Raw genomic sequence first — 25,949 nt, 5'->3', positions numbered from 1 at the left:
TGTTATATGTCAGCGTGCATCGGATATTGCATCTCTGGTAGCGATGGCCACACGTGATTTACTATTCGTATCCAAGCACAAATGCCATGCGCTGACATTATAGGTGGTATAAATGTGTGCCATAATGGCAAGATATTCATTCAAAAGGTTGGTGGGCTTACAAAACAGTATATGAACAATACTATATATATCTACAGTACCACAAATTCTTCTTTTCTGTGCGTAAATAGTAATGTGAGTGGTTGGTGGGTGAAAATGACCATGGCATGTGTACCACGATAGGAGGTTTAACCAACTTAAAGCTTTTGCGCCCTGTCTCAAAGATGCTTTCCCCCAACTCTCTGGTCAGAGAAACCGACTCGTGGCTCTAAATAATAACAAATGACTTGTGCAAACTCCGAACGGTCTTACCCGCAGCCAGTTGGAGGGGGTAAAACAATTTTCCTCTCCAAATTACGTTCATTATGAAACAAGGGTGAAGAGATCCTCAGCGGTGGGTGAGTTGTTCGGGTTGTCGTGTGCCTGCGGGCTATGAAACGCTTGATTGAGGTCATGTTGGGAATGTCATCGCCGCATCGTCAACAAAGGCATCTTTAGTGATGACCGGGGGTGGAGGGAATGAGAGCACTGTTGTTCGCAACCAGGAGTTTGATTGCTCAATGAGTCAACTCTGCTCTTAAAGCAACCTCATATACGTGTGTGTGTGTGTGTTCTTGGCTTTGCACTGTCAAGAGAATGGCTCACAAGTAGGCCAACAGCCTTGGCACAGTGCTTCGTAGCGGTTGCAGGTCTCTTGGCCAGTGCCAATCTGGTGAGATGGTCTTCTGGCGTGTGTGTGTGTGTGTGTGTAAGTAAGGCGTGTTGGCACACTGTCAGAACTCATAATTGTACGCTGCACTGTGAGCTCCTTGTTTAGCCCCAATTAAAGTTTCTTGATTGTGACTCCGTCGACGAATGGTTAACGGCGCTGAGGAGCCCTGTTTGCGCTCCCAATCCCTTGTTATGACTGCCGCCCGCCTCACAGGGGCCGGTCTAGACGCATGCTAAGCAGGGTGGGACACTCGGAGACGTTTACAGTTGCTTCTCTTCTTCTTACTCTCTCTCTCTCTCGCGCTTTCAGCCCACCCACAGCAGCTGCTCAATGCGACACTGTGTCTTCTTCCTGTGGCTGCTCGCTGTTTTCTCTCTTTTAAGTCAGAGGCCACAAGCCACATTCAGACGGGCAAAGTGCAACAGACGAGACATGAGAGAGCTTGAGGGATGGGAGGTAATGTTTTTAGTCCTCGGGGATTTTCTTAATGGGGGTTTCCCCCCACTATCATTTTATCATTAAAACCCTTCAATGCACGCCATGCGAGGTATGTTAAATGCAATGCAGGTACATTCCCCTCTTCTGCCATGTGAGCGGTGCACGGCGAGATTTATTTTTTCCAGGCTTGGTCAGATTGGACTCGTGGTGATCTCAGGCCCTAGCGCCAGTGATGGATAGGTGGTCATTTGCTGTTGTCACGCATGGCTAGGACTACACACACGTACACACACAGAAACACACACGCAGCATCTGCACACAACCTGATCAAACAGGCTAACTGGGATACCTCGGTATCAGTGTGGAGTCAGGGGGGAGATAAAGGCCACCGATGTACTGGAAATGTGTCATTTAAAAACAAGGTATGACTAGACTGAGCGTTAAATTAAAAACAAAAAGTCATAATTTTATTGAAGCGCTAATCCTGGGATTTCACCAAGAATACCCAGGTGTGAATAAGTGTCAAGTAAAGAGTGAGCGTGAGAAGACAACTTGAGTTTCCCCGATGAGGATGAGTTATTTATTGACAACAAGGGGCATGTTTCTCTCTGTGTGACTATTGTGTGAAGGGGGGCACGTGTTTGAACTTGTCTGATTTAACAAGAGAGTTGAAGGTTTTTGGCACGTTTTATCGTAAGCTTGTGTGTGTGTGTGTGTGCGGGGGGGGGACTGTGCTGGCAAGGGGTAAATAAACAGCAGATCCCTCAGGGCAGGGTTCATTCAGTTGACTGGACATGTTGCTTAAGCCAAACTTCCTGATTTTCTCACTGAACAGTCACCTTGCATCTTCACCTGCCATGTCACCTTAATGGATGCTTCCACTTTCACTTCCCAGAGTTAAGAAAAAGAGCGACATATTAGAGCTCTTTCAATGCAACAGGCTCTGGAAAAACATCAGTTATTGCACTGTTGGATTCTGCTCCTGGGCATTTTAGTACAGCTCAGCATCTTCGAAGCAACAAAAGCTTTTCTCTTTCTCACATGAGGGGGTGGGGGGGGGAAGCAACATAATCACATCACACTCTCTCTCCCAGAACACAACTTAGCCGTGTCTCCGTAATTGTTTTGTTTTCCATACGTATCCTGCTGAAGAGGCTTTTAAATGCTGCCGTGTACCTTGTGAACGCGGCCTCCAGAGGTAAGTTGCTGATTTGGGCATGTCAGGGCAGGTGACACAGAGGTTGCCTAGTGATGAGCAACTCCTCCTCTGACCCCCCACCCACCACCACCCCAAACACACACACACACACACAAATCTGGGGTTGAATGGTTTGCCGGCTCTTTGAAGTAGAAGGAGGGGGTGTAAATAATTTATGTTCCTGCACACAGCTGACACCTCTCCGTCGAGCCGGCTCAAGCACACCAAGGTGTCCCAACAATGTCTAACGGTGGTAAATATTTAAGGGTTGTGTGATTTACACAGTGGAGTCGAGCTGAGCAGGGCAGCACTTTTGCAACAGTTGTTGGTCCCTTTATTTGCATATTTTAACTGCAGGGAATAGCAGATCGAAAGGGTTTTTATTATGTAATTTAAACTGATTCTGCCACAGAAGTAAGCTTAAGTAACTCCTTTTTTGTTTTGCAGTTTAAAACCTGCACGACACAAACATTGAAACAGCAAAACATGTGCAGTGTAATACAAATCCAAAATCTATAACAAATATTTCTCATTTAACACCTTTAATAATATGTTTTTGTAACCATGCGTCAGCAAGATATTTTTTTTACTGTACAATATAATGAATACGGTGAATCCGACACTCAAAGATTGAACATTAGGAGCTTCAGGATGGAAGTATTTTGTCGGAAAGGCTTTTTCAGAAGTTCATATTATTCTGTTTTATTGGACTGAGGCTCGTTTCATGTGAGCAGGGAAATGATGTGGGCTGGTTACAGGTTGGCGGGTTAGAATAGAGGGAAACAGTATTAGCACAGGCTATGTTCTGTACACAGTGTCTTTGTGAGCCTGCGTGCTAATCTGGTGACAGTGGCAAGCACACGCTACAAGAGACAGAGTAACAGGCTATAGGCTGGGGGAGGAATTAATACAAGAGAGCAGTTCTTGTGAAGCTTTGTGTTATCCCGCTGTTAATATCTCCTTATACTGTCATATCAATGTGTCAATACTAACATATTGCATGACATATTCACCTGTTTATTTGCTGTGTTTCTGCAAATGTTTGTGTGAGATCCATGCATTTTATTTATTTATTTAACTCCCGGATGGATAATACCCACGCTGCCGTGTGACCAACATTTTCCTTGTAGGAAAAAGCCGACATCAGCCGGCCCACCCCATCTGTAGGCACGAGGCCGACAGAGTGAGTGCGTTGCGGTGAGGGCTGTCGAGACAACGTTCATAGCAGATAATATCTCCAAATCAAAGGTCACCGGGGGACGAACGAGCCGGCGGCCTCATCTGGGAAAAAGTAATGAAATCAGATTTTTGCAAATAATTGTAGCCAGAGATTGAGGCCCGTGTCATGTTCAGCAGATTTAACTGAAGGCTTTGGGTTCCTGTGAGGTGTGATCACATTTTCCTTTTCCAATCCCTCATTGTGTGGAGCTGAAACCCTCCAGACCCTCTGACCCATAACAGAACCATGTGTCCCATATTGATGAACGTGTGGAACTTACTGCATTGTAACATCATTTAAAAAATATAATACATTTAGGAAACAAATAAAGAATATTTTTTAAATATATATATTTGAAGATTAGCCTGACAAGTAGGACTCTCACCCCAAAGGCAAGCTGGGGATTATGGTATCAGTTGGAGAGAAAAGTGGGGGCTGAGCACTATATTTTTTTGCATTGTTTCTTTCAAACTGTGCCTGCAGATTGCGAAATACCAGGCTGGTTCTGCAGGGAATACGGTATTTCCATGCAACAACAAAAAGACCTGAGAGTCGTTTTCTTTCCTTTCAGTTATGACTGATCTGTAAGCCCACAACACTTCCTTTCAAACTGAATCTCTCTCTCTCTCTCTCATATATATATATATTAGTGTTGGTCAATATCAGGAGAATTCCCCTAATGCAAGCCACCGTGTACCATAACAACATAGATAATCTATCTTTCTTTATATGTTTCCAGAGAAGCCAACCAGTGCTATTGAATATTCACCCTCAACACTTAAAGCACTCTGTCTGCTGCTCAACCAGCAACACAAGAATGGCGGCTGGTACAAACGCACACCTTGATGTTGGGCGTTAAAGTAGGAACTCGCTTCACAACCTTCATCAGCACAATATGCAGCACAAGGAGCTGTTATTTCTATAAATAGCACTGGCTTCATACACAACAATTTGGCTACTATTACACATCAACAGGCACAGGCATCAGCCACGAGCACTGAGTTTGTCACTTGTGCCCGAGCATAACACACACACACACCGCACAGATTGTGAGTATGTGTCATATGCTCACACACACAGAGAAATGCATTCATACTCATCCATGTCAGTTAGAATCAGTGGGTTTGGCCTTAAGTGATATGCTTTCCTGTTTTCTCTCAGAGGATGTGGTTGGATGCTCTGCCTTGTGCCAAGTTGCTTCAGTAGACACATGTCAGACAGACACAATGACTGCAGACACGGCATTGACAATAGGTGGACACAATCATAAATGAGTGGGTCTTGAAATAATGATAAATATATGAAATACCTGCACAGCAATACGGCAGACATACTGCGAATGAAGCAACACAATAACCATATGAAGAGAGCTTCACGTGATGTAAAAATATCAGAATATCATGCTGAGTCTACCAGATGGAGATATGACCACCCATAGGAGTGTTAGTGAGTGCCAAGGAGAAACAGCAAGGGGAGGCTGCTGCAAAAAGGTAGAAACGGCAGTACTGCCCCCTGCTGGTGAACAACTGTAGCTACACAAAGTATTGTTCAAAATAAAATTAGGAATAACTAGAACGGGCACTCCGTAGAGCGCATACCTTCGCATATCACAAGATTGGGCATTGAATTATGAACATGTTGGCATTAGTTGCATGCCAATTGGATAAAAATTGACCGCGCTATGGTAAAAAGAAGATTTTGACCCGATCGATCCCAAAATCTAATCAAATGGTCCCCGGATAATAACCAATCATCCCACCAAATTTCATGCGATTCGGTTTAATACTTTTTTAGTTATGCGAGTAACACGCATACAAATAAATATATAAATAAATAAATACACAGCGATCAAAACATAACCTTCTGCATTTTCAATGCGAAGGTAATGACAACGTTTGTTGTCAAACCTACATTTGTGTGTTGCAGATAATGAGTTAGTATCAAAAGGTCAGACAATTAAAGCGACAGCTCTATTGTTCTTATTAAAAGTGAACATCTAGATGAAATCAGAAATGATGGCTTTAAAAGGTTGACATTGCAGAACAAATAGCACAAGAAAATATACATCAACACTTGACTCATTATATATTTATTGAACGATGTTAAGTATGATAGGGCTCTCCATGTTGGAACTTTAATAATATAGTATAAAAATTAAAAAAGTACAAATAAGACAAGACAAGGCAATGTGAACAACATCCAGAATACGAAAAAAGAACAAGATTTCCTCATGGCAGTATTTTCAGAATAAAGTGTTTTCTTTTTCTTTCATAGAACTAGGGATGCATCGATACAACTTTTCCCGAGACCGTTAGCCGTGGATTTGGGTGTCTGCAGATACCGAGTACCAATCCGATACCAGCGTTTCGTTCATAAGCTGCATGCCTCACTGTGTGGAAGTGACTGGCTTTTTTTTTGTAAGGCAACATCAGGCTTAATTCCCAAACTTTTGTAAAACAAAATAACAAATAAATACAGAAGACATACAAGAACATCATTGTTATTTCTTAAAAAATAACGGTATCCTATAATAGATTAGCATATTGTCACAGATACCCGATGCAGCTATTTGAGTCAGTATCGGGACGAAGTGAGTATTGGTGCATCCCTACATAAAACATGTTTTACCTCCCTAGAATTATTATTGTTGTAGTAAAGCATGCCTCAAACCGAGACGTTAACCAGAGGCATCCCAAGCATTGGGATGAATGTAGTCTTTTCTTCTCTTGGATCTTTAAGCATATCCCACACAAACCGTTGAAAAAGGCAAAAATACTAGTCCATAAATCCATAAAGTACAAAATATGAAATGTACAGAATACATGTAACATAATAAAAGCAGGCCCAAAAAAAGCCTTGCATTTAAAATAGCCACGTAGGACTCTTCAAGTTATACTGAAATGTAAAACAGATGATGTACAAGTGCGTGATCCTACGTATCCCATGCTGCCTTGGGGCTGGATTGTGCTACACAAAATAAACACTCCTCATTGGATGAGGTCAGGACGAGGGTATGTAATACCAGATATGGTGGTCTGATGGAAATTGCTACATGTGAATGGTCAGTACATGTAAAATATGTAGTGCGTGATGTACTGATCCTAGAACGGGAAGATGGGGTTGGAGTCCTTTGGAAGGATGCTGCTGCTGCTGGTCGGTCGACCTCCTCACGCCCGCTTGAGCTTGTCGATATGGAAGGTGAGCTTGAGGGCGGGGCCGAGCTTCAAGCCCATGTATTTCATCATCATGTCGCTACGCAGCAACAGAAGTGCTTTGCCGTCGATCTCCTGTAGCCGAGAGAGAGGGAACATTTTAGGATCGTTTTTTTTTGCAAAGATGTCCGCAAAGATGTACAGAACAAAACGCCATGAATAGTGTGGTCTGAGAAGTGTGGATACACTGGATACTATAGATATCTTCTCTCATATAAAAAAATACAGTTGTGTAAAGCATCTCCTCCTCTTTAAGAGAATACATACATGCTTTCTGAACAGGTCAGCGTGTGGCGCCAGCACTGGGTCGATATCTCTGATGTACTGCACGACATCCTCCACCGTCCACAGGTTGGGGTCCTGACCACTCGGCCTCGGGCTCTCCCGGAAACTGCCTGAGCCTTAAAGTGCAAAAGCGCAAACAGAAATCCATGAAGACATTAAGTCATTAATCCATCAACTCGATAATACACATCAGCTCGCAATGCCCAACTACCATTAAGAAAAGCACTACATCTTAATCATGGCCCAATTTAACATAAACCTGTCAAATACACTCCAAGTTAATCCAACTGTCAAGCTGTTTGAACGCTTTACATCTACAAATGTTATTTATCTTGTTAAGATACATCACAGACTGTCACATCTAATATTCACCTCCGAGAAGAAGTGACACAAATGTTCAAATGTATCATTATCGGTCTTAGAAACTGTGGGTTCAGTCCTACTTACAGTTGAGTCATTCTGATTCTTCGGATTTCAAGGTGCTAGGCTTATATCATTCTTTTTAAATTGAGCCTTTCCGGTGACGCAGCAGAGGTGCCAATCCAGAGTGCTCCAACAAAGAAATTAAATGCAGGGACGTCATCCGGAAAAGTGAGCCGATTTAATATGAGCAAGCACACATTGCTGGTTGATTATTTTGCAGTGTGAATGCTCTATTTCCAAAGTTTACAACGCAATCTTTGCGATGATTGAACCTGTGTCAGAGTATGATTATATTTGTGGTGTCTGACAGGCCTTCAAACTCTTCTTCCCAGCCCCTTACATTTTATATTCTAGATACAGGGCTATTTTTGGTCTGATCGTCCTGACACAACCGATGCTTCGTGACACAGAATCATCTGAGAAGCCGTCACTGGAAACAGTTTGCAAAAGGGCAAAGCATTTTTAAAACCGCCTTGGCAGGTGATTGAATGAACAAGCTGTCAATCAAACTCTTGCCGAAGCTCAAGAAACTCTTGGGGAAGAACAAAAGCCCGTTCTTTGCTCTGCTCAATGAAGATCTGCACTGACCTCTAGAGGGGTCATCTCTCTGTGTTGTCACACACACCTAAACCAAACCCGTGGCGGACAAAAGTTCATCACAAGACACCGATTGGTCCGGACAATACACATTTATGTGGAGCCTGACCAGACGGATTCTCGCATGATCTTGTGATGTCGTGAGAATCCGTCGCCTGTGCGAGGTGACCACCTCGGAGCTTCACCGGAGCACGACAATGCTTCCTGGATCAGAGTCTCATCTCACCGGTGGAGTTGTTATGATGCAGCTGCTTGGAGGGAGATCTCAGGCCGGGAGTTTGTACCGTGGAGTTTGGAGAGAGAGGACTCTTCGTTAAGTGCTCTGATGTGGCAACGCTGTTCTCCACGAGCGACTCACCTGGGGACCAAGCAGACGGAAGACTCACCAATCAGAGAAAATAAACACATTGACTGTCCACCATGACGCGTAGAAAGAACTTAAACACAGAAAAACAGTGGCCGGATGAGGACGCGCCTATTGCTGAGGCATTACCACAGCCCACTCAAGCAATCCCAGAATACTATTCTCAACCATATTTAAAACCCTCTACCTGCTACCTCAAACCTATTTTATAATACTTATAACACACTGTGCTGGCTTTTTACCAGACCTTTAAAAAAACAACTACACATAACTAACTAACTCAAACTTGTCCTCTCTTAATAATTTAACAAACACTTTTCTGAGGATTTGTACTCTTGAAAATGTACAATGTGTCTTCGGAGCCAACCGCAGTACGGAGACAATTCATAACAATTCATTACAAAATTATAGAAATTGCATTTCATAATGGGATAAAAATGTATTACATTTGATTTAGTTATTGCATAATGTGTTACATGCACAATATGACTTAACCTAATAATATACTGTATTTCACAGCAATATACTTCTAACACTCAGAAAATTTAATAGTAATTTGAATATGTGTGTTATGGACTTCTGTTGAAGTGGAAGGTCCGAATTTAGGGGGATATTATCCTTCAACATAAATCTCTTCAAATACCCCATTAACTTAATTAAAATCGAAGGAAATTGAAAGATGATTAAATGATTAACCTCCTGCCCCAGAACTCAATATGACTCACTCCTGAGCCAAGAGCGTCTTCTGTTTTACTACCTCCTTAAAGGGTACCTGTAGTGCAAAACAATATGTAGCCAGATCAAAAGATAATGTGTTTCTAAAGGTTATTCATGCACTGACGGTCCAGTATTCAATAACAATACGTAGTTTAGGCTGTTCAAAGTCCTCAACTCCGACATGCGACATTGCACTGGAGCTTGAATATGTCGCGGGTGGTGTGACGTCAAATCGTTGAGAGATCGACAGCCAGCCACAGCGGATGTGTTCAGAAACCAATGTAAACAACGTCGAGCGCTCGCAAACAAATGCTGAGAGATTGAGAATATGGACGATGAAAGATTGTCTGATTCAGCAACTGGATACTTGTTTGAACCTTTAAAAGCAGACTATCCCCATTTAGTGAATTGTGACAGCGATGATAGCGATGATTCAGATGAAGTTGATGCCGAAGGACCGCCGGTCCAGATGCTTCACCGTGCGGACCGTGCACGCAAGTCGGCGGACGTTTGGTGCAGTTGTGGGAAATGTGTGCCACAAAAAACAGACAGAGAGTGCATTTGTTGTAAAGAGCACAAACTTATGTCCGATGATATAGTGTCATTAGACCTAATCTGCTTTACACAAAAGAGTGAGCTTGATAGCTACATCGCGCATAAGCCAGCGCTGGAGATGTCTTTCATTGATGCAATGTTCGGCCGACATGTTCGGGGGTGCTAGTGACTTTTTCTTTGCTCCGTCCGTCCCGATGCGTGCAAACCGGTGTCGGGAGCTCCGCGGCGCACGAGACGGCGGGCAGAGGACTGTCAACGCAACACGTAGAGACAGAAATGACGTGCTTCTGCTGTAATGTGGCGCTATAGAGAAAGTGACAGGGGGGCGGCCCAATTTTTTTTTATGTCATGCGATCTACCAATACTACGCCGCGATCGACTGGCAGGTCGCCGCGATCGACGTATTGAGCACCCCTGATATAGATTGTGTAATTCTTGAGGCCACCGATCTATCCCAAGAAGCAACGCGTGTAGAAGTGGCTCCGGATTGGCTGAATTCCTTTCAACGACTCTACGTCATAGTTAGCTTTGAGCTGGAGTAAATAACTAGCAAAATGGCAGCGCCCACGGACTCGGAATGTTGACAAAGAAATGTAAATCCTCGGGCTATGCGTGACTTGTTGACAATAGCGGCGGGGTAAATATGATTTATTTGATGCGCCGAATGGATGTAGCACGTTGTTGTTTTGCACTACAGGTACCCTTTAATATGATTATATGTGGCTTTATGGATAACCCAGAGCAGTCGATAATTAGAATGTAAAACGTGGTGCAGCATTAGAGGTGGGAGCCAGTGATTATATAAACAAATAGTATGCACATGAGTAGAAGGCTTATGAAATCCATAAAATAAAAAATATCACAAATATAGAACAAAGAAAACTCAATCCAAGGGCATTAAATAAAAATGAAATTCACGAGCAACCAGCAGCTGATGCATCGATCCAACAAAGCACAAAGTAGGTACGGTCAAATCTGGGCACAGCTTATGCTCCAATATATAGGAGACATCATTTATTACTGTTCTCATCGTGTAATTAAAGCCATTCATTAAAAGTGATAATACAAGCCCCGAGTGGATTATAAAGAAAAAGAAAATCACATAAATCCTTCAAGTAACATACCATCAGTGGAGTGCCGGGGGATTTTGGACAGTTTCTGAGGAAGTGCACAGTTGTAATCCTGGAGGAACCGCTTGGTGCCGAGGCCCGGGCCCGTCGTTACGCCGTCTCCGAAACCTCTTCTTTCTGAACAAAAACAACAAAAACAGCACATATGAAGGAAGGCGCCAGATGTGACAGTTAGAGGTGAGAAAGTTATGGATAAGTGGATCTGACGGTTTGTTATTTGGTTACGTTCTTCTTTTCAAGAGGCTGAATGACAAAAGAAAGAGAAAAAAAAAGTATTTTGAATAATACAGGACATATGAAACCAAACAGTGAATTTAGTGTGCGTCGGAGAATGCTTTGTAATGTATCATGTTTAACCTTTAATCCTCATAGATTTATCTTCCTAAGAAATCTAAACTCTCAACATGGGACAAGTTCCATGCCTTTTGTACGGCAGTGTAGAACCTTCAGTGCAGACTCTCAGGGGAGGAACAGAGTGCACGTCTCTCGAGGATTTACAAGAAGGTTACTGCCAACATCTCCCCATGAGCAAGGCAGACAATATATTATTTTACTGCAGGGAGTTTTTGGAAATTTTCTAAAGAACTTTTTCTCTTTAAATTAACTTCTGGTGCCATAAAGGTTGGTTTATTGAGATATTAAGAGTAGAATCTATATTACATTTATTGTGTGGCACTGTAATATCCTCATACTTATGTCAACTTTAACAATATGACATGCAACCCAACTGCAATCCGGAAAAAAATCAACTTTTGGTTTCAAGTATTATATATAATGCATTAAAACCGACACCCCAGCTATTAGACCTGTGGTGTATGTGGGACTGTCGTAGTGCCCAGTACTGACCTGTGGTGTATGTGGGACTGTCGTAGTGCCCAGTACTGACCTGTGGGGTATGTGGGACTGTCGTAGTGCACAGTACTGACCTGTGGGGTATGTGGGACTGTCGTAGTGCACAGTACTGACCTGTGGTGTATGTGGGACCGTCGTAGTGCCCAGTACTGACCTGTGGGGTATGTGGGACTGTCGTAGTGCCCAGTACTGACCTGTGGTGTATGTGGGACCGTCGTAGTGCACAGTACTGACCTGTGGTGTATGTGGGACCGTCGTAGTGCCCAGTACTGACCTGTGGGGTATGTGGGACTGTCGTAGTGCCCAGTACTGACCTGTGGTGTATGTGGGACCGTCGTAGTGCACAGTACTGACCTGTGGTGTATGTGGGACTGTCGTAGTGCACAGTACTGACCTGTGGTGTATGTGGGACTGTCGTAGTGCCCAGTACTGACCTGTGGTGTATGTGGGACTGTCGTAGTGCAGTCCTCCTCCTCTGGCTACAGGCTGGCTGCCAAAAAGAGGATCGCAGTGAAGGTTGTGGCAGAGTTTTTCCAGGAAGCGGAGGACGTAGGTGACACTGCTGACGGTTGGCAGGGTCAGGGTGTGCTGCTGCTTGTCAAAGTAGGCTAGACAAGGAAAACAGGAGCAAAGGACATATAATCAAATTCAGTTTGATATAGTGTGCAGTCTTTTGTTTTCCATGGATGCAATGAGGGGAAAGAAAAGGCTGATGTGAGAGTGAGCTTCATACAAAAGGTATTTACACCTCACATTTAATGTAACAATTAGAACAGAAATGAATTTTCCATCTGGTCTGGTAGTTCTTTGACTACAGTCTGTTAAGCCGACGTGTCATCGCAACAAAAAACAAGGAAACAATAAAGCAACGTCCTCTTAAAAAGTAGCTTTATGAGGATTTGTAACCGAAGCAGGAGAGTGATAGAAAAAAAGAGTCATATTTCTGCCTCTATGATGACAGTTTAATCCCCACCTGATATGACTTCGCCTCCTTGTCCAGACTTGAGGCAGGAGAAGACGGTGCCCTGGTTGTGGGCGGAGTCCACACAAGCTTGAACACACTGCTGAAGCACCGAAGAGGCCCGGCCGGGCCCAAAGTGGTCCGGGAGCTGCTTGACCCGCCGCTGGTCCAAATGGGTCCCCACCTTGCCGTACTTATTTAGATACACACAAACTAGCAGAGAACAAGCAGAGAAGTCAATATTGAAGGCTGCGTGACTTATTCGATGAAGACATTGTTATTGTAATCAAACACAAGGGACCATTATGTCTAATTTTAAATCATACTTGCGTGTATAATTCACTGTTTGTCAGATTACGTTGCCATCGCAACACAAAAGGCGGTGACGGTGTGTCTGACAGCGTGACGGATGAACTGAACATCCCAGACAGGCACATCCATCAATGATAATGCGTGTCCACGTGTGTGGTCTGTGTACCTGTGGGGGCCTGTAGTGCAGAATTGGGGATGGTGGCATTGTCCATAGGCACGGTGCTGGTGTCGGGCTCTGGGGTGCTGCTGGTAGGAGACGTGGGGACTGGATTAGGGGCCACGCGGGGTTTTCTCTGGATACAAACATACACAAATTCAGACAGGTTATATCCTTTTTTTCACATTTCTGGTTTGTTACCATCAGTGCCTAAATATGTGACTCTTATATTGCGCCCTTATGTTTGTATTCTTAAAACAAAGTGCATCCAGATAAACAGATATTATGAAAAGTAAAATGCATGACTTTCCCAAGTGTTCCCATTAATCTCTTTTCGGTGCATTTTCCGGAGCTGTAATGTGACGCTACCTGCCTTGCCAGCCTACATTTGTTCCTGTAATTGTTGGTGCTTTAACGGAAACCAGCTCAACCGACCTTGCTTGATAAATATCTTCAGACAGAATGGCATTCATTTCTAGATTTTGCGAAACAAAACCAACAAAGATAAATATAAAAAGCGGATCATTTTTTAAAACTTGTTTCAGTGAAGGAGGTGAGCACAACACATAGAGGTAACTATTGAAATGAAAGTAACTTATGTATTATAAAAAAATACAGCTCTTTATGCAGCCAAATTATAAAATGTGATGCTCTGTGGTTCAGTGAAAGCAGTGTTACTGTGTATGTACTGGAAGGCTACCTTGCTACCAGGCTTGGGCCCTCTTTTCTTTGGGATCTTGATCGGCTCTGCCTGAGTCTGGGCTTGCTGCAGAGCTATGCTCTGAGCCCAGTTGGCCGGCAGCCGGCCCCTGGTTCGCCCGGGGCCTGTTGCTGGCCGTCCTGGACCCGCCATGGCATCTTCCAGCCAGCCAGCTCGCTTCGCCCAGCCCAACTGCTGCAAACCAAGAGCAAAGGAGACAAAGAGTCAAGTGGCGTAACTCTTCATGCTGCGACACTCTACGATGGTCCAACAGAATTCAAGATGTGACATCAGGTCAAAAATGTTTACATGCAACCAAGGCTTACTGTATATAAAGGAGAGACAAGAAAAGCCCTGCGTGTGTCCTTTAGCCAGCCGGTTCCCTAAACTCATTTGAATTACCCTACAACATTGGAGTCCGACACCCAAATACAATGAATCAGAATTATCTCTGTGATGCTCACAGCATTGAAAGATTCAACAGCAAAAAGTACAAAATATTTAGAATGCACTAACTGTGGAAGGACAACGGCTCTTTAGTGCTGAATAAATAGTCTAGCTTCAACCAGGGAACAATGTCTGGTTATGAAATGTGAAGCAAATGCAGAAGTGCCGTAAACTTGCATTCCTTCTCATAACCAGCAGGGGGCGACTCCACTGGTTGCAAACAGAAGTCTGATTGTATGGAAGCCTATGAGAAAATGACTTCTCCACGCTTGATTGAAAACCACCCTCTATGGTTCAACCTCAACACCATTCCTTTCATAAATAATGGTCCCATTTAAAGTAAAAACAGTATGATTTAGGGCGTGGTTACCTTGGGATTGAGAGGTCACTACCATGGCATTGCCCATCTTGTATCCCATTGTATTGTATGCCCATTGTATTGTGTGCCCATCTGTATCGCTTTCACAGTGCGTTTCAGTTCAAGAAGGTCAACAGTAACATTTTTGTCACATATATTGTAAAAGCCAAACTATCTGCATTGCTACATTATTAAAGTATGTTTTTTGTTATTTGGTGAACTCACCCAGCAATCAAAGGCAACGCGCATCCCTGAAGGTATCTCTACACCACATCATGCCTACCTTACTGCCGGGCTTGGGTCCTCGCTTCTTGGGGACCTTGATGGGCTCCAGGCCTTTGCCGGGCTGGATGCTCTGTGGTCCCAACGCTGAGCCCTTCTGATTCCAGAGCCCTGTCACCTTGGTTTTCCTGCGGCCTGGCTTCCGTCCTCTCTGACCTGGAGGTCTGCCCACCGTGGGCGTGGGGTGCATGGCTGGGCTCTCCACACTCCCCTCTGTCAACGCCCCGAGGCTCTTTGGCAGCACGACTGCACGGGCAAAGAAAGACAGATACACACAAAAATAAAGTTCATTAAAATGCTATGGCATTCCAGGGAAAAATAGTAATAGTAATTCAAAAAAGCTCCAGGATCCCCATATACATACACACACATATACACTTCCGTTCAAAAGTTTGGGGTCATCCAGACAATTTTGTGTCTTCCATGAAAACTCACTTTTATTTATCAAATGAATTGAAAATTTCATAGAACATATAGTCGACATTGACAAGGTTAGAAATAATGATTAATATTTGAAGTATTAATTTTGTTCTTCAAACTTCAAGCTCAAAGGAAGGCCAGTTGTATAGCTTATATCAGCAGCATAACTGTTTTCAGCTGTGCTAACATAATTGCACAAGGGTTTTCTAATCAGACATTAGTCTTCTAAGGCGATTAGCAAACACAATGTACCATTAGAACACTGGAGTGATAGTTGATGGAAATGGGCCTCTATACACCTATGGAGATATTTCATTAGAAACCAGACGTTTCCACCTAGAATAGTCATTTACCACATTAACAATGTATAGTGTGTATTTTTGATTAATGTTATCTTTATTGAAAAAACAGTGCTTTTCTTTGAAAAATAAAGACATTTCTAAGTGACCCCAAACTTTTGAACGGTAGTGTATATATATATATATATATATATATATATATATATATATATATGGAGATCCAATGTCCCCGTTTACCTCCAGTCATACAAAAAGTCACTCAGGTATTAGCATTATTATCCCTAGGCTATAAATACATTCCACAAATGCTGAACAACATGTTTAGTGGTGTTGGAAATAATCGATTCTTAGATGCATCGCAATTCTCTTTTCAACCATTATGACTCAATGCAGAAAACTCAATAATTAGAAATCATAACTCTCACCGTTATGATCACCTTTATCAATTTGATGACACCGGGCTGTTCGTTCTTTACCGCTGCCCCTGAACGCAGCAGAGGTAATGCACATGCATCTTGTTTACTTTCTAGATTAGACTAAACACGAGCAGAGTTTTGTGGGCGGCTGCGCTTGAGCAGCCAAATAAAGATTACATTATATTTCATTTAGCGGACACTAAGGCGATAATCCTCGAGATTCCCACCCTTGAAGCTTTGCGCCACTTCATCTCCACAATCTGTGGCATCAAACCTTTCAAACGTTCAGTTATGTTCAACGCAGGACTGAATCTGCTCATAACACCCGAGTGTCTCGCTGCAGCACAACAGCAGACGAGGTCAAACACTCTTCAGCAGCGAAACATTTTTGTCCTCACTTGAACTCCCTTCCTCAGCTACAGCTCTCAGGCTGTAAGAGTGCTTCACAGTCACAGTGAACAGTTGGAGGGAAGGTACGAGGGCGAGAGGCGACATCAAGAGGTGCATGCACCGCTTTGCTTCAGACGACTGCTCATTCGGTCTATTCCAACAGGCCAGTGAACTCACAGGCACTCGTGTGCATTTCTTCATTTAAATAAGCTCACAGAACTCAACAGGATTTCTCTTTGTGGTAGTCAGATGAAGGCAGAGGGAAATAAGAGACGCACCTATTATGACATATACTACTTGCCGTAAGATCTCAATACCCTGCTTAATCGTAATCATGGTATTTTCTCCCCTAATATTAGTGATGGTCCATCCACATTACAAACAAACGTATTTCCCAGTAAGCTCAAATGGTATCTCTTACATTTCAAATAAGCTTTTATTGCTCAGCTTTTAAAGAAATGTGTCAAAACAAATGGAGGAGAATGGAATTTAGTTTGTGTTACTCAAAGCACAGGAGACGGATATCTAAAAGCCGGAGCAAACAAAGCATGGCCAGATAACACCACAAGTAAACAAGAACTTATCTATGGTGGGAATATGATGCCCTACAATGCATCAGTCCAGTATTGTACTGTGAAGTCAGAATCACAGGCAGAACCAGCACCACTGTAATACATACCAACCAACAAAAGATGAAGCACAGAGAATAAGAGAAAAATAAAGAACTGAAAGATTTTGGGTAAGAGGAGAAAGGGGAAAAAAAAGAGAACTGATAAAGAGAACACAAGTAATCAGAGATGGTTTTCTTTTGGTCTACCTTGAACTCTCTGCTGGCTCGAACAAAAAGAAGAAATGCGTGAACTCCTTAAAAGCCTGACGAACAAACCCTAATGAAGAAATAAGCTGCTGACAGCTGTGAGACGGTCTTAAACTGCATCTCTCAAACTCCCCCCCCATGAAAGCACACCCTTTCCTTTCTTGAGGGGAAACATTTGAGAAAAGTCACATGAACCACTGAGGGAACATGCACATGGAAAAAAAATCACTTAGAGCAGGGCCTATATTAAATACATACAAAAAATAACCAAATGAGCCATGCACTTTATTGGTGGCAAAGCCTCAAGAATGTGTGCATGAAAAAACAACCACACAAAAGAAAGAACCACAGTATATGCAGGATATCTGGCTTCACATGCACCTGCAAGTCCCCAAACACACACACGCACACGCACACGCACACACACAGCACAGACTAAAATGCGCTGGTATTTATCTTGGATCGGCCATGGACAGATTTACGAGAGGAGCAGCCACATCCATTAACACAGGTCTTGGCCCTGTGGGGCCGTATTTATTAAACACACTTTCACACGGGAACACCAATCAATGCAAAGCTCAGTGCGAAGGCTACTGCAGCTTTCCATAGGGGAGCCGACGGGGAGCGAAGAAAGGAACCAGACACCTGATCGTTCTTGAACACATTGGACAAATCCGAGATAATATGTTTTGAAAGGTTGAAAGAGCTCCAGGTTACATGTTTGGCAGGCCTTTGTAAATACAGCCAAATAAACAGCGTAATGAGCAGTCCCTTTTTTCCACCCTCCCTCTCCCTCGAGTGCCCCGAGTTCATCGAGTTCACAAAGCCACCGCTGCCAGCTGCACATTGCGGGCAGATAACTGCTCACAATCTTTTAATCTATCACTCCGACTGCATTTCTGTCATTTGGTTCATCTTTACTCACCTCTCGGGCCCACGAGCAAAGTCAAAAGTGTGTGGTTGTCTGCACAGCTGTCCTCAGATTCACCCTCTCTCCTCCTGCCCTGTCCTCCTCTCCCACTCTTCCTCTGCAGTTGCTCCTCCTTTCTTTCTTTTTCCTCCCACCATCTGCTGGCAATGTAAACAATCCACCTCCAGCAGCATATGTCTGTCTTATCTCTTGGTTTTTTTTAGCCCTTCTCTTGACTCAATTCTCTCCGAGTTGTCTAATCAGACCCTGTTAGCCGGGGGTACCAACGAGAGGCCCGTGGAGGGGCACCCAGGCTCGTTTCAACCACGTCAAGGCCCAACTCTGCCAACTGGGGGACTGCCAGGCCTTCATAAAACACTAGCAGGCTACAAAGGCATGTACTGCCTCCCCATATCCCGCCTTCCCTTTTCACTCCTTCTAGCGGATTCTAAAAGAGGAGTGCAGCTGACCTTACGGCTGATAACCTTTGTAAACACGTCTTCCTTTTTATGTTTCCTGTCTAACAAATAGCTTCCTTTGATTTACCATTTTAGGAAGGCAAACATGGCTACAACTTCTGAAATGCTCCAGCTTGAAGAGAAACTGCCTGGTGACGCAGGAAACTCCTCGTTCGCTGAATGGAAAAACAAAGCGACAGGCCGCGTAGCTCGGATTGTGTTGGAGACGGAGGCCAAACCATTCCTACTTTAACGTTTTACAAAATGCACTGGGTCTTACTGGATGCTGGAAGCCTAGTTTTCAAACACAGCTGAAAAGTGATCACCATCTGGCATGAGAAAAAGCAAACTCAGGTTGATGACTTTATCAACTAATGATGCCTTTAGGCGGATGATGTAATACTTTCATCACACTGTAGACCGTGTTGCACCAACTAAACCCACAAATACAGTGAAAAGTAGTGGAGCTGCATAATAATGATGAAATATCCATTTCACTTGACGCTCGTCCCTAAATAAGCACCATAAAAAGTGCTTGTTACATACTGCAATTGCTGTGCAGTGGGTGGGCGAAATAAAGGCTGCATCGTTACAGTGTAATACAAACCAACATGATAAAAGTTACTGTTTGTTGAGAATTAGTCATGGCTGTTTTAATTATACTTTAATTATTACAATTTGGGTGCAATATACTTAATACAACCATATCTAACAAAATAATACAATGTAATCTATGTCCACTCACCAAAACCTCGTTTTAAAGCCCTGTTCACTGACGTTAATGAGTTATTTGTTTTTTGGTAAGAATGTATTTAGTATTGACAATATGGCAGTGTTTGAGTGCCTTAACTGTTAAAGTAAGAATTATAGCGAATAAGCAACTCTTGAATGATAGTCTTTTCTCAAAATGAATGCATTTTCTTTGTTTACTCTATTTGCCGTACCAAACCGTGACCCAGAAACCGAGTGTTTTGTGTCTCGTTACAGCTCTAATAAAAGTGTACATTTTATTGGAGAGAGGGACAAGTCAATCAAGCACATTTTGGACACGATTCCATTGTCCTGTAAAGAAGTCCAACCAGGCAAATAAGTGAAAATGCCCGAGTGGGGGGGACCATGAGTCTTTAAAGGGGCAGTTTATCTGAACTCGTCCCCGACTGAAGACATTATCTGGCCATGTGGACCGATGTGGTTCTTCATGATTTTGAAACAATGTCTCTGCCTCCTCAACAACACAGTAGAGGTGAACATCTTTTCGCAGAACCCCCCACCATGTTAAGGTCCATACCTTTGGTGCCGGGCGGCTGAAGGTTGTCTCCAGTGAGGGAGCACCAGCCAACAGGGAAGATGTCCCGCGAGTCATAGCGGCAGTAGTAGTCAAAGGCTCCCCGCCAACCATCAAAGGTGACCAGCACCTCAACGCCACGCAGTGCACCCACTGTAGCCGGGCAGATGAAGTGGGGATTTTTACGGTCCACCGCCTCCAGCTTCATGCCGAGCTGGAAGGAGTTCTGCTCCGGGGCGGGAGGCTCCTGCTGGGGAACATGGAGACAAAGAATGGGGGTCAGGTATGAAGTTGGCACGTGTATCCGTGTATTCATCTGTGCCAGGAAAGTGCAGCAAAACCAACGTAAAACTGGTGAGCTTTTGCCTTTTTTGCTTTTCATATTCTACCAGACATTATGGCAGTCAGTTATTGTTTGTGAATCCCAGTGAACGCAGACTCGTAAAGAAACCTGCCCGTTTCCTCCCTGATATGGGACAGCAGCTCGTTTTTTTCAGAGTGTGTTGAGCTCGTGAGCCTTGTACAGGTACCTTGTGAAAGATGCGAGAGGGAGCCATCTCAGCTCCATTTAGTGTTTTCAGAAGGAACATGGGCCAAGAGGACGCATTGAGACGGAAACCTGAAGAAGACGACAATTGTTGTCATGACTACAACCGCTTTAGAGCCAAGGCTTTGCAAGGTGAACATGGTGGACGTGGACAAATCACGGGAAAACTACAAAACAAGACGACAATCTGAACACGTCACCTTGGCCCTGAGAAGTTCTGATCAGTTTTCTCTATATTTTGACATTTCGTAGACCGAACGATTAATCAAGGAAATAATTAGCAGATGAAGAAATGAAGAAGAAAAAAGTCGTAAACCTAACAACAATCAGTCTTAACATGTAAAAATGGGCGGACTAACAGATGCTCTTGTGTCTCTTCCCATTGGTCAATACAGAAACATCCAGGGTAGGAGGCTTCCTATGCTGTGTTAGGGAGTTATTTATAGCCATTAGCATGACACACTGACATGTGTGCCGTTAGTCACTGAAATCTCGTGGACCAGAATGAAAACCCTCCAAAACATGAAAAGACAGAAAGGTCATGTGTCCGTGCGTATCCTTACCGAGTGGAGGCTGCAACATGCCTCCGTTCTTCTCACAGTTGCCTATTGGCTGGATCTCCGAGGAGTCCACGAGGCGCCAGAAGTCGTTCTTGTTGTCCGACCCGTCCAAGCGCAGCCGCAGCCGCGAGCCCGTCAGGCCCACCACTGTGGCGATGCAGGTGGACGTGGTGTTCCGTGGGTCCAGGGCTTCCAGCTTCATCCCTGCCTTGAACTCGTTGAGCGGAGGCGTGAGGCTCTAGATGTGGACGACAGACGAGCGTTTAGTCGGGAGAGAGCGGCAACGTGATGGCGGAAGTGGAATCATCGCGATCAATTATTCGCAGGTTTAATACTGAATTTGTTGAATACAAATAGCTTTGATAAAGACAGAGAAAAGTGTGGGGGGGGGGGCTTTCAATCTCAAGCTCACCTGTCTGAAGCGCGCAGCAGGCGCAGCAACGGCACCCGTCTCTTTCAGGTATTTCTCCCAACTGAAAAGCCCTGCTGAAGAACACGAGGAGCAAGAGGAAAACAATATCAAGTACCAGTTGTGTTGAGGTGAGGTTGTTGTTTTTTTGCAGTGGTGTAAAGTTTCCTAAATATTCAATGTTTTTATGTATTTTTAGTTAAATTTGACATGCAATGTTTTGTGAGCCAACGATGCTTAAAATCTATTATCAACACTTCGGCAAAAGTTGTCTTGGTGATTAATGAAACCCGGCTGAGGTAAACCCTTGGGCACTTTTTCCTTTCAGAATCGCCCCAGACGGACTTCATATATCACTGGCTGCTGTGGGTTATTTACCGTGGTACTGTGAGAGCACCCGAGAGGGCCGTCCACTCCGGGCTTGCTTGATCCTTCTGGCATCTTTCCACTCTATAGCTGAAGGAGCCAAGAAAGATAGAATAAGCTCTCAACTACTGGTCATTTTCACATCAGTCAGTACCCTGCAATACCTGCCACACTCTTAATAAGGCCTGGCATAGTGGTTCTCAAAAGGTGGGTAAGTGTACCCCTGGGGGTACATGAAGGCACACCAGGGGGTACGTAAAGATTAAAAAAGATATATATATTTAAAATGAACATCCATTAAAAAAATCCTTTAAAAATAGTTATTCAATAAATATTAAATATCAAAAAATATAAGTATAAGTTCAGAAAATGAATTTTATATATTCTATGTTAAATGAGACATTTTTTCAACCAAAAATATTCCACAAGGGGAACATCAGTGAAAAAAGGTTGAGATCCACTGCAATAGAAAAACAATGGATCTGCATGTACAGTAAAAACAAAAAGGATTGGTTGTAATGAAGTCAAACTGAGCTATACGTCTAGCTTAAGCTGAATGCTCCTCATGAATACTTGTTTTATTATAAGTATTTTGGGGAAAATACTGCTTTCATATTGCAAATGGCATAGTGCAACTGTACCTTTCTGTGGCACAGGTTTCCTCATGCTCCAATACTGACCAAGCCCACGACACACACGTGGCCTCCACTCTAGAGACGACAGAGAAACAACACAAAGAGCTTTGTCACAGTGTGTGAAACCAAGAGATGAACGTGGCCAATTGATTTTGGTTGCCGTTACATTTAAAAAACAAACCTTAGTGTGGTAATATGTCAAACTGAATTTTGGTGAAATGTATTTTAATATTTTGCATATTCCATATTTTTCCATTTAATGAATATGTGAAGCCACAGAACACATCGAGCGTAAGGATTGAATATTTCCCTCGGTATTAAAGATTATATTTCTGATTATTAATCTAAACAAAAAGAGAAAATAGGAGAGGTATTTAAGAAAGATGTTGCTGCCCGAGGCCCAATAGCCGGTTACTGCCTGTGCACGCTACGTGAACCTTCGTGCGGCGAGTGTGTGTAAATTAGACTCACACAGAACGCGTTATACCGGTCATGGACAAACAGGCTTAAAATCGTATCAATCAATCGGTGCTTCTCTACTCAGGTTAGACTTAATATAGTTTGTTAAAAGCGCTGAAACAAGCTAAAGCGTATGATATACTGTCAGACCGTGTGGATTTTCCAACCATAAGCCGACTTGTTTGTTTTTGGATGTTCTTGTATTTAAGGATCTAGCAGGTTTGAATGTTTGATATGGTGATGGCTAAAAGAGTTATTTTGAGATCATGGAAATCTACCCTGCTGTGTTGCTCGATTATATGGTTTCTTTCTATATCTGTAAAGGATTGGCTACTCTGCATCCGAGTCATACTGTAATTTTCTTAAGATGTTTGGTACCCTTTATTTATAATATGAGAACGCATATCAACTCAATTTAAAAAAACATCCACAGATTGTAACAATGCACTGCAGATGCAACATGTCTCTCATTTGTGTTTTTATAAATAGATTGTGTCAGGTTTGAAACTAAATTCTTTTAAAAAAGGGGTGTAAACTTTATGATTAGGGATTAACAAATACCACAAATAACACCACAGGAGTAATCAGACCCAAGGCTGGGGTACAATATATATATATATATATACATACATACATACAATACAACAAGAGGGCTGCCCTTGTTATCTTTGTGACAAGCCTTCTCTCCAGGCAGGGGGTCATCACCGGTGGCAAGTTCAACAAAGAGACCCAGGGTCATGCCCACAATGTACCACATCTAGATTTACTTAGCTAATTTATTTTACGTACTTTAAAGAGTCACTTACAGGTCCTTGCTGTGATAACTGTATGCAGGCATCAATTTATAAAACCAGAGGGGAGGAAATATTACAAACCTCAGTAAAAAGCCTTATCCTAATCACAATTAAACTGAATCAACACCAGTCTCACTCTCAACATGTTGTCAGTAACCCTAAACTCCAATGCTATTATTATTAGTGTCATGCACACAACGTCAATTAAACACTCCCATGCAATGATCTTGTGAGAATTTTTCCAAAATGCCTTGTCACGAATCAGTGGATAAGGGTTGAGGCTCATCCTGTGACCCAAACCCTGGGCTTGTAAATGTAGATTTCCTTTAGAATTTATGGGTAAATGTTAGTTTTTTTTAAACATGTTTGAGCAAGTTATGACACAGTAACGTTAAACAAGAGCAAAAACCACTTGTTAACCATCTGACACATATACAAATTGTTGTGAGAACATTTATACATGAACTGTTAGCTTTCAAAGAGACAGGTAAAAGAGCAATGGGAATGCGTTTGGTATGTTTCTATGAAATGCACCCTACCTTAAAACCTCATAACCGCTGAGCTGCGTCTCTCCTCCCGGGATGACTTCCTCTTCAAAGGAAGTGCGCCTTTTTTCCTCCGCCAAGAGGGGGGGCGGAGGGGGGTGGCGTCCAAATTAAAGCAGCCGGGTCTGTGCTTTTTTTCTTTTTCTTCCCCCCCTCCCCTGTCTGGGAAAGAAAGTGACAGGAGGACTGGCATTAGAGGGAGATTCGCGTGAACCCCTTCCTCCTCCTGTTGCTAAACCCAAGCGAGTGTGTTTATTTACATCTCAAAGCACACAGATAGTCCCGCGTCGCCCGCGCGGGACGTCCTCTCCCAACACCCCACCCCCACATGGATAGACAGAAATATCGCGCGCCGCAGAAACGTGTTGAGCTCGGTCCCTGAACACAACACCGACACACGGGACCCCCGCCGATCTCTCCCTTTATCATACCGGCACGCGGGGGCACATGCCCCATAGCTATGCTACTCGCGAGCTAACACCACATGAAAAGTCGCCTCCAGAGACGGTGTCAGACCCGCGTGCAGCAAGTGCAAGGCACCCCATATCCAGCATGCTATGCTACGCTCGGCTACACACACCGACATGCCCACTGCCTGGGATGCTAGTTTAGCTCGGCGGCTCGCTAGCCCTCAGAACTGGTTGTACATATTAGCATTAGCAGAGAGGGAGCACACCAGCACCCAGGGGGGAGCGGCCAGCTGCTAACCCGGGCTCCACGCTGCAGCGGAGGCTAAAACGCGACGTCGCTCGGTGCATCCGAGGGTGTTTACCTTGCTTTGTAACGTGTGTTTTGTTTCTGGTGTGGATTTTAGCGCTTGTCCGCCATTTTTTTTCTCTCTCTACACGATGAGGAGGGGGTGTTTTGCCAACATTTTTTTTTTGTTGGGCAGTCAGTCAGTCAGGCGGGTTGGCTGGAGGTTAGAGGATGGAGGATGGAGAAAGGGCAAAACAACGACCCGTGGCGGCCAGAAGATTTCAAGCACAGGATTCAAACAGTTAATAAAAACATGATGACATGTACCAAATATGTTTTTTACAGTTTAAGCCCCCAGGTAAACATGGTATTATCTGGTATTTATTTACTGCAATGTCGAAATATTAAATGAATTGACACATTATGTTTAATATACACTACAATGTGTGCATTTGCATTGTATTTGTTGGTATGAATCCATACGCAGGCTTTAGTTATAATACAATTGGTCAGTTTGCCAACACACCTAGCTCAGAGGTGTCAAGGTGTAGTGCCCAAAAGTTGAATCAACACCTTTGAAAAATCAACATTTTAATATATATTAAGGTGGGATTTATTGCAGGACATTTGTGTTTTTGCAATAGTTTTATCCGGTTGTGCCAAATGAACTGGCCACTAACTACGACAGCAAACATTCTGCTTTTGAATTAAATGGCTTTAGTTAAATGCCATTGGATATATTGTACTGTATATTACAGTGAATGTAATAACCCCAACAAACTATTTCCAGGACTACAACAAGCAGCTGGATGGCTTGTAAGAATGCCGAAGAGACTGAGTTCTTCAATTATTATGCAGCTCTTTGATTTGAAATATCTCTCATTAATAAAGAACACTGTAATTTTATCACAAAATGTTGATCAAT

General features: G+C 43.3%; 1 protein-coding gene across 3 annotated transcripts; it reads right to left on the bottom strand.

Annotated features, from left to right (window-relative positions):
• Positions 1–5,739: 5,739 nt before the first annotated feature.
• Positions 5,740–25,161, bottom strand: LOC130212780 (polycomb protein SCMH1). Of its 3 annotated transcripts, none has more exons than XM_056443978.1 (17): positions 25,101–25,161; positions 24,323–24,490; positions 22,537–22,605; positions 21,908–21,985; positions 21,533–21,606; positions 21,124–21,358; positions 20,544–20,632; positions 20,017–20,263; positions 15,020–15,264; positions 13,932–14,126; positions 13,241–13,367; positions 12,775–12,975; positions 12,236–12,409; positions 10,944–11,066; positions 8,410–8,541; positions 7,146–7,279; positions 5,740–6,953 (listed from the first exon to the last, which is right to left on the bottom strand). In XM_056443978.1, exons 3-17 carry the CDS (start codon positions 22,559–22,561, stop codon positions 6,834–6,836), a joined length of 2,199 nt encoding a protein of 732 aa, XP_056299953.1. In that variant the 5' UTR covers positions 22,562–22,605; positions 24,323–24,490; positions 25,101–25,161; the 3' UTR covers positions 5,740–6,833. The 3 variants fall into 3 exon arrangements, with proteins under 3 accessions (XP_056299953.1, XP_056299956.1, XP_056299955.1); XM_056443981.1 differs by having other exon boundaries at positions 20,017–20,260; XM_056443980.1 differs by lacking the exon at positions 25,101–25,161 and having other exon boundaries at positions 24,323–24,988.
• Between the last annotated feature and the right edge of the window lie 788 nt (positions 25,162–25,949).

This window comes from Pseudoliparis swirei, chromosome 22 (genome assembly GCF_029220125.1).
Source record: "Pseudoliparis swirei isolate HS2019 ecotype Mariana Trench chromosome 22, NWPU_hadal_v1, whole genome shotgun sequence".
Taxonomy (NCBI): domain Eukaryota; kingdom Metazoa; phylum Chordata; class Actinopteri; order Perciformes; family Liparidae; genus Pseudoliparis; species Pseudoliparis swirei.
This window is presented reverse-complemented; position numbering and strand designations above follow the sequence as displayed.

Bases quoted from the DNA above. Each gene is read 5' to 3' on its own strand.
- LOC130212780 (XM_056443978.1), bottom strand. From the start codon at position 22,561: ATGAGGAAACCTGTGCCACAGAAAG. The intron at 20,633-21,123 runs GTAAGGATACGC...CGTCTTCTTCAG, and splicing joins CATGTTGCAGCCTCCACTCG to GTTTCCGTCTCAATGCGTCC. The intron at 15,265-20,016 runs GTATGGACCTTA...TTGCCCGTGCAG, and splicing joins TCAGCCGCCCGGCACCAAAG to TCGTGCTGCCAAAGAGCCTC.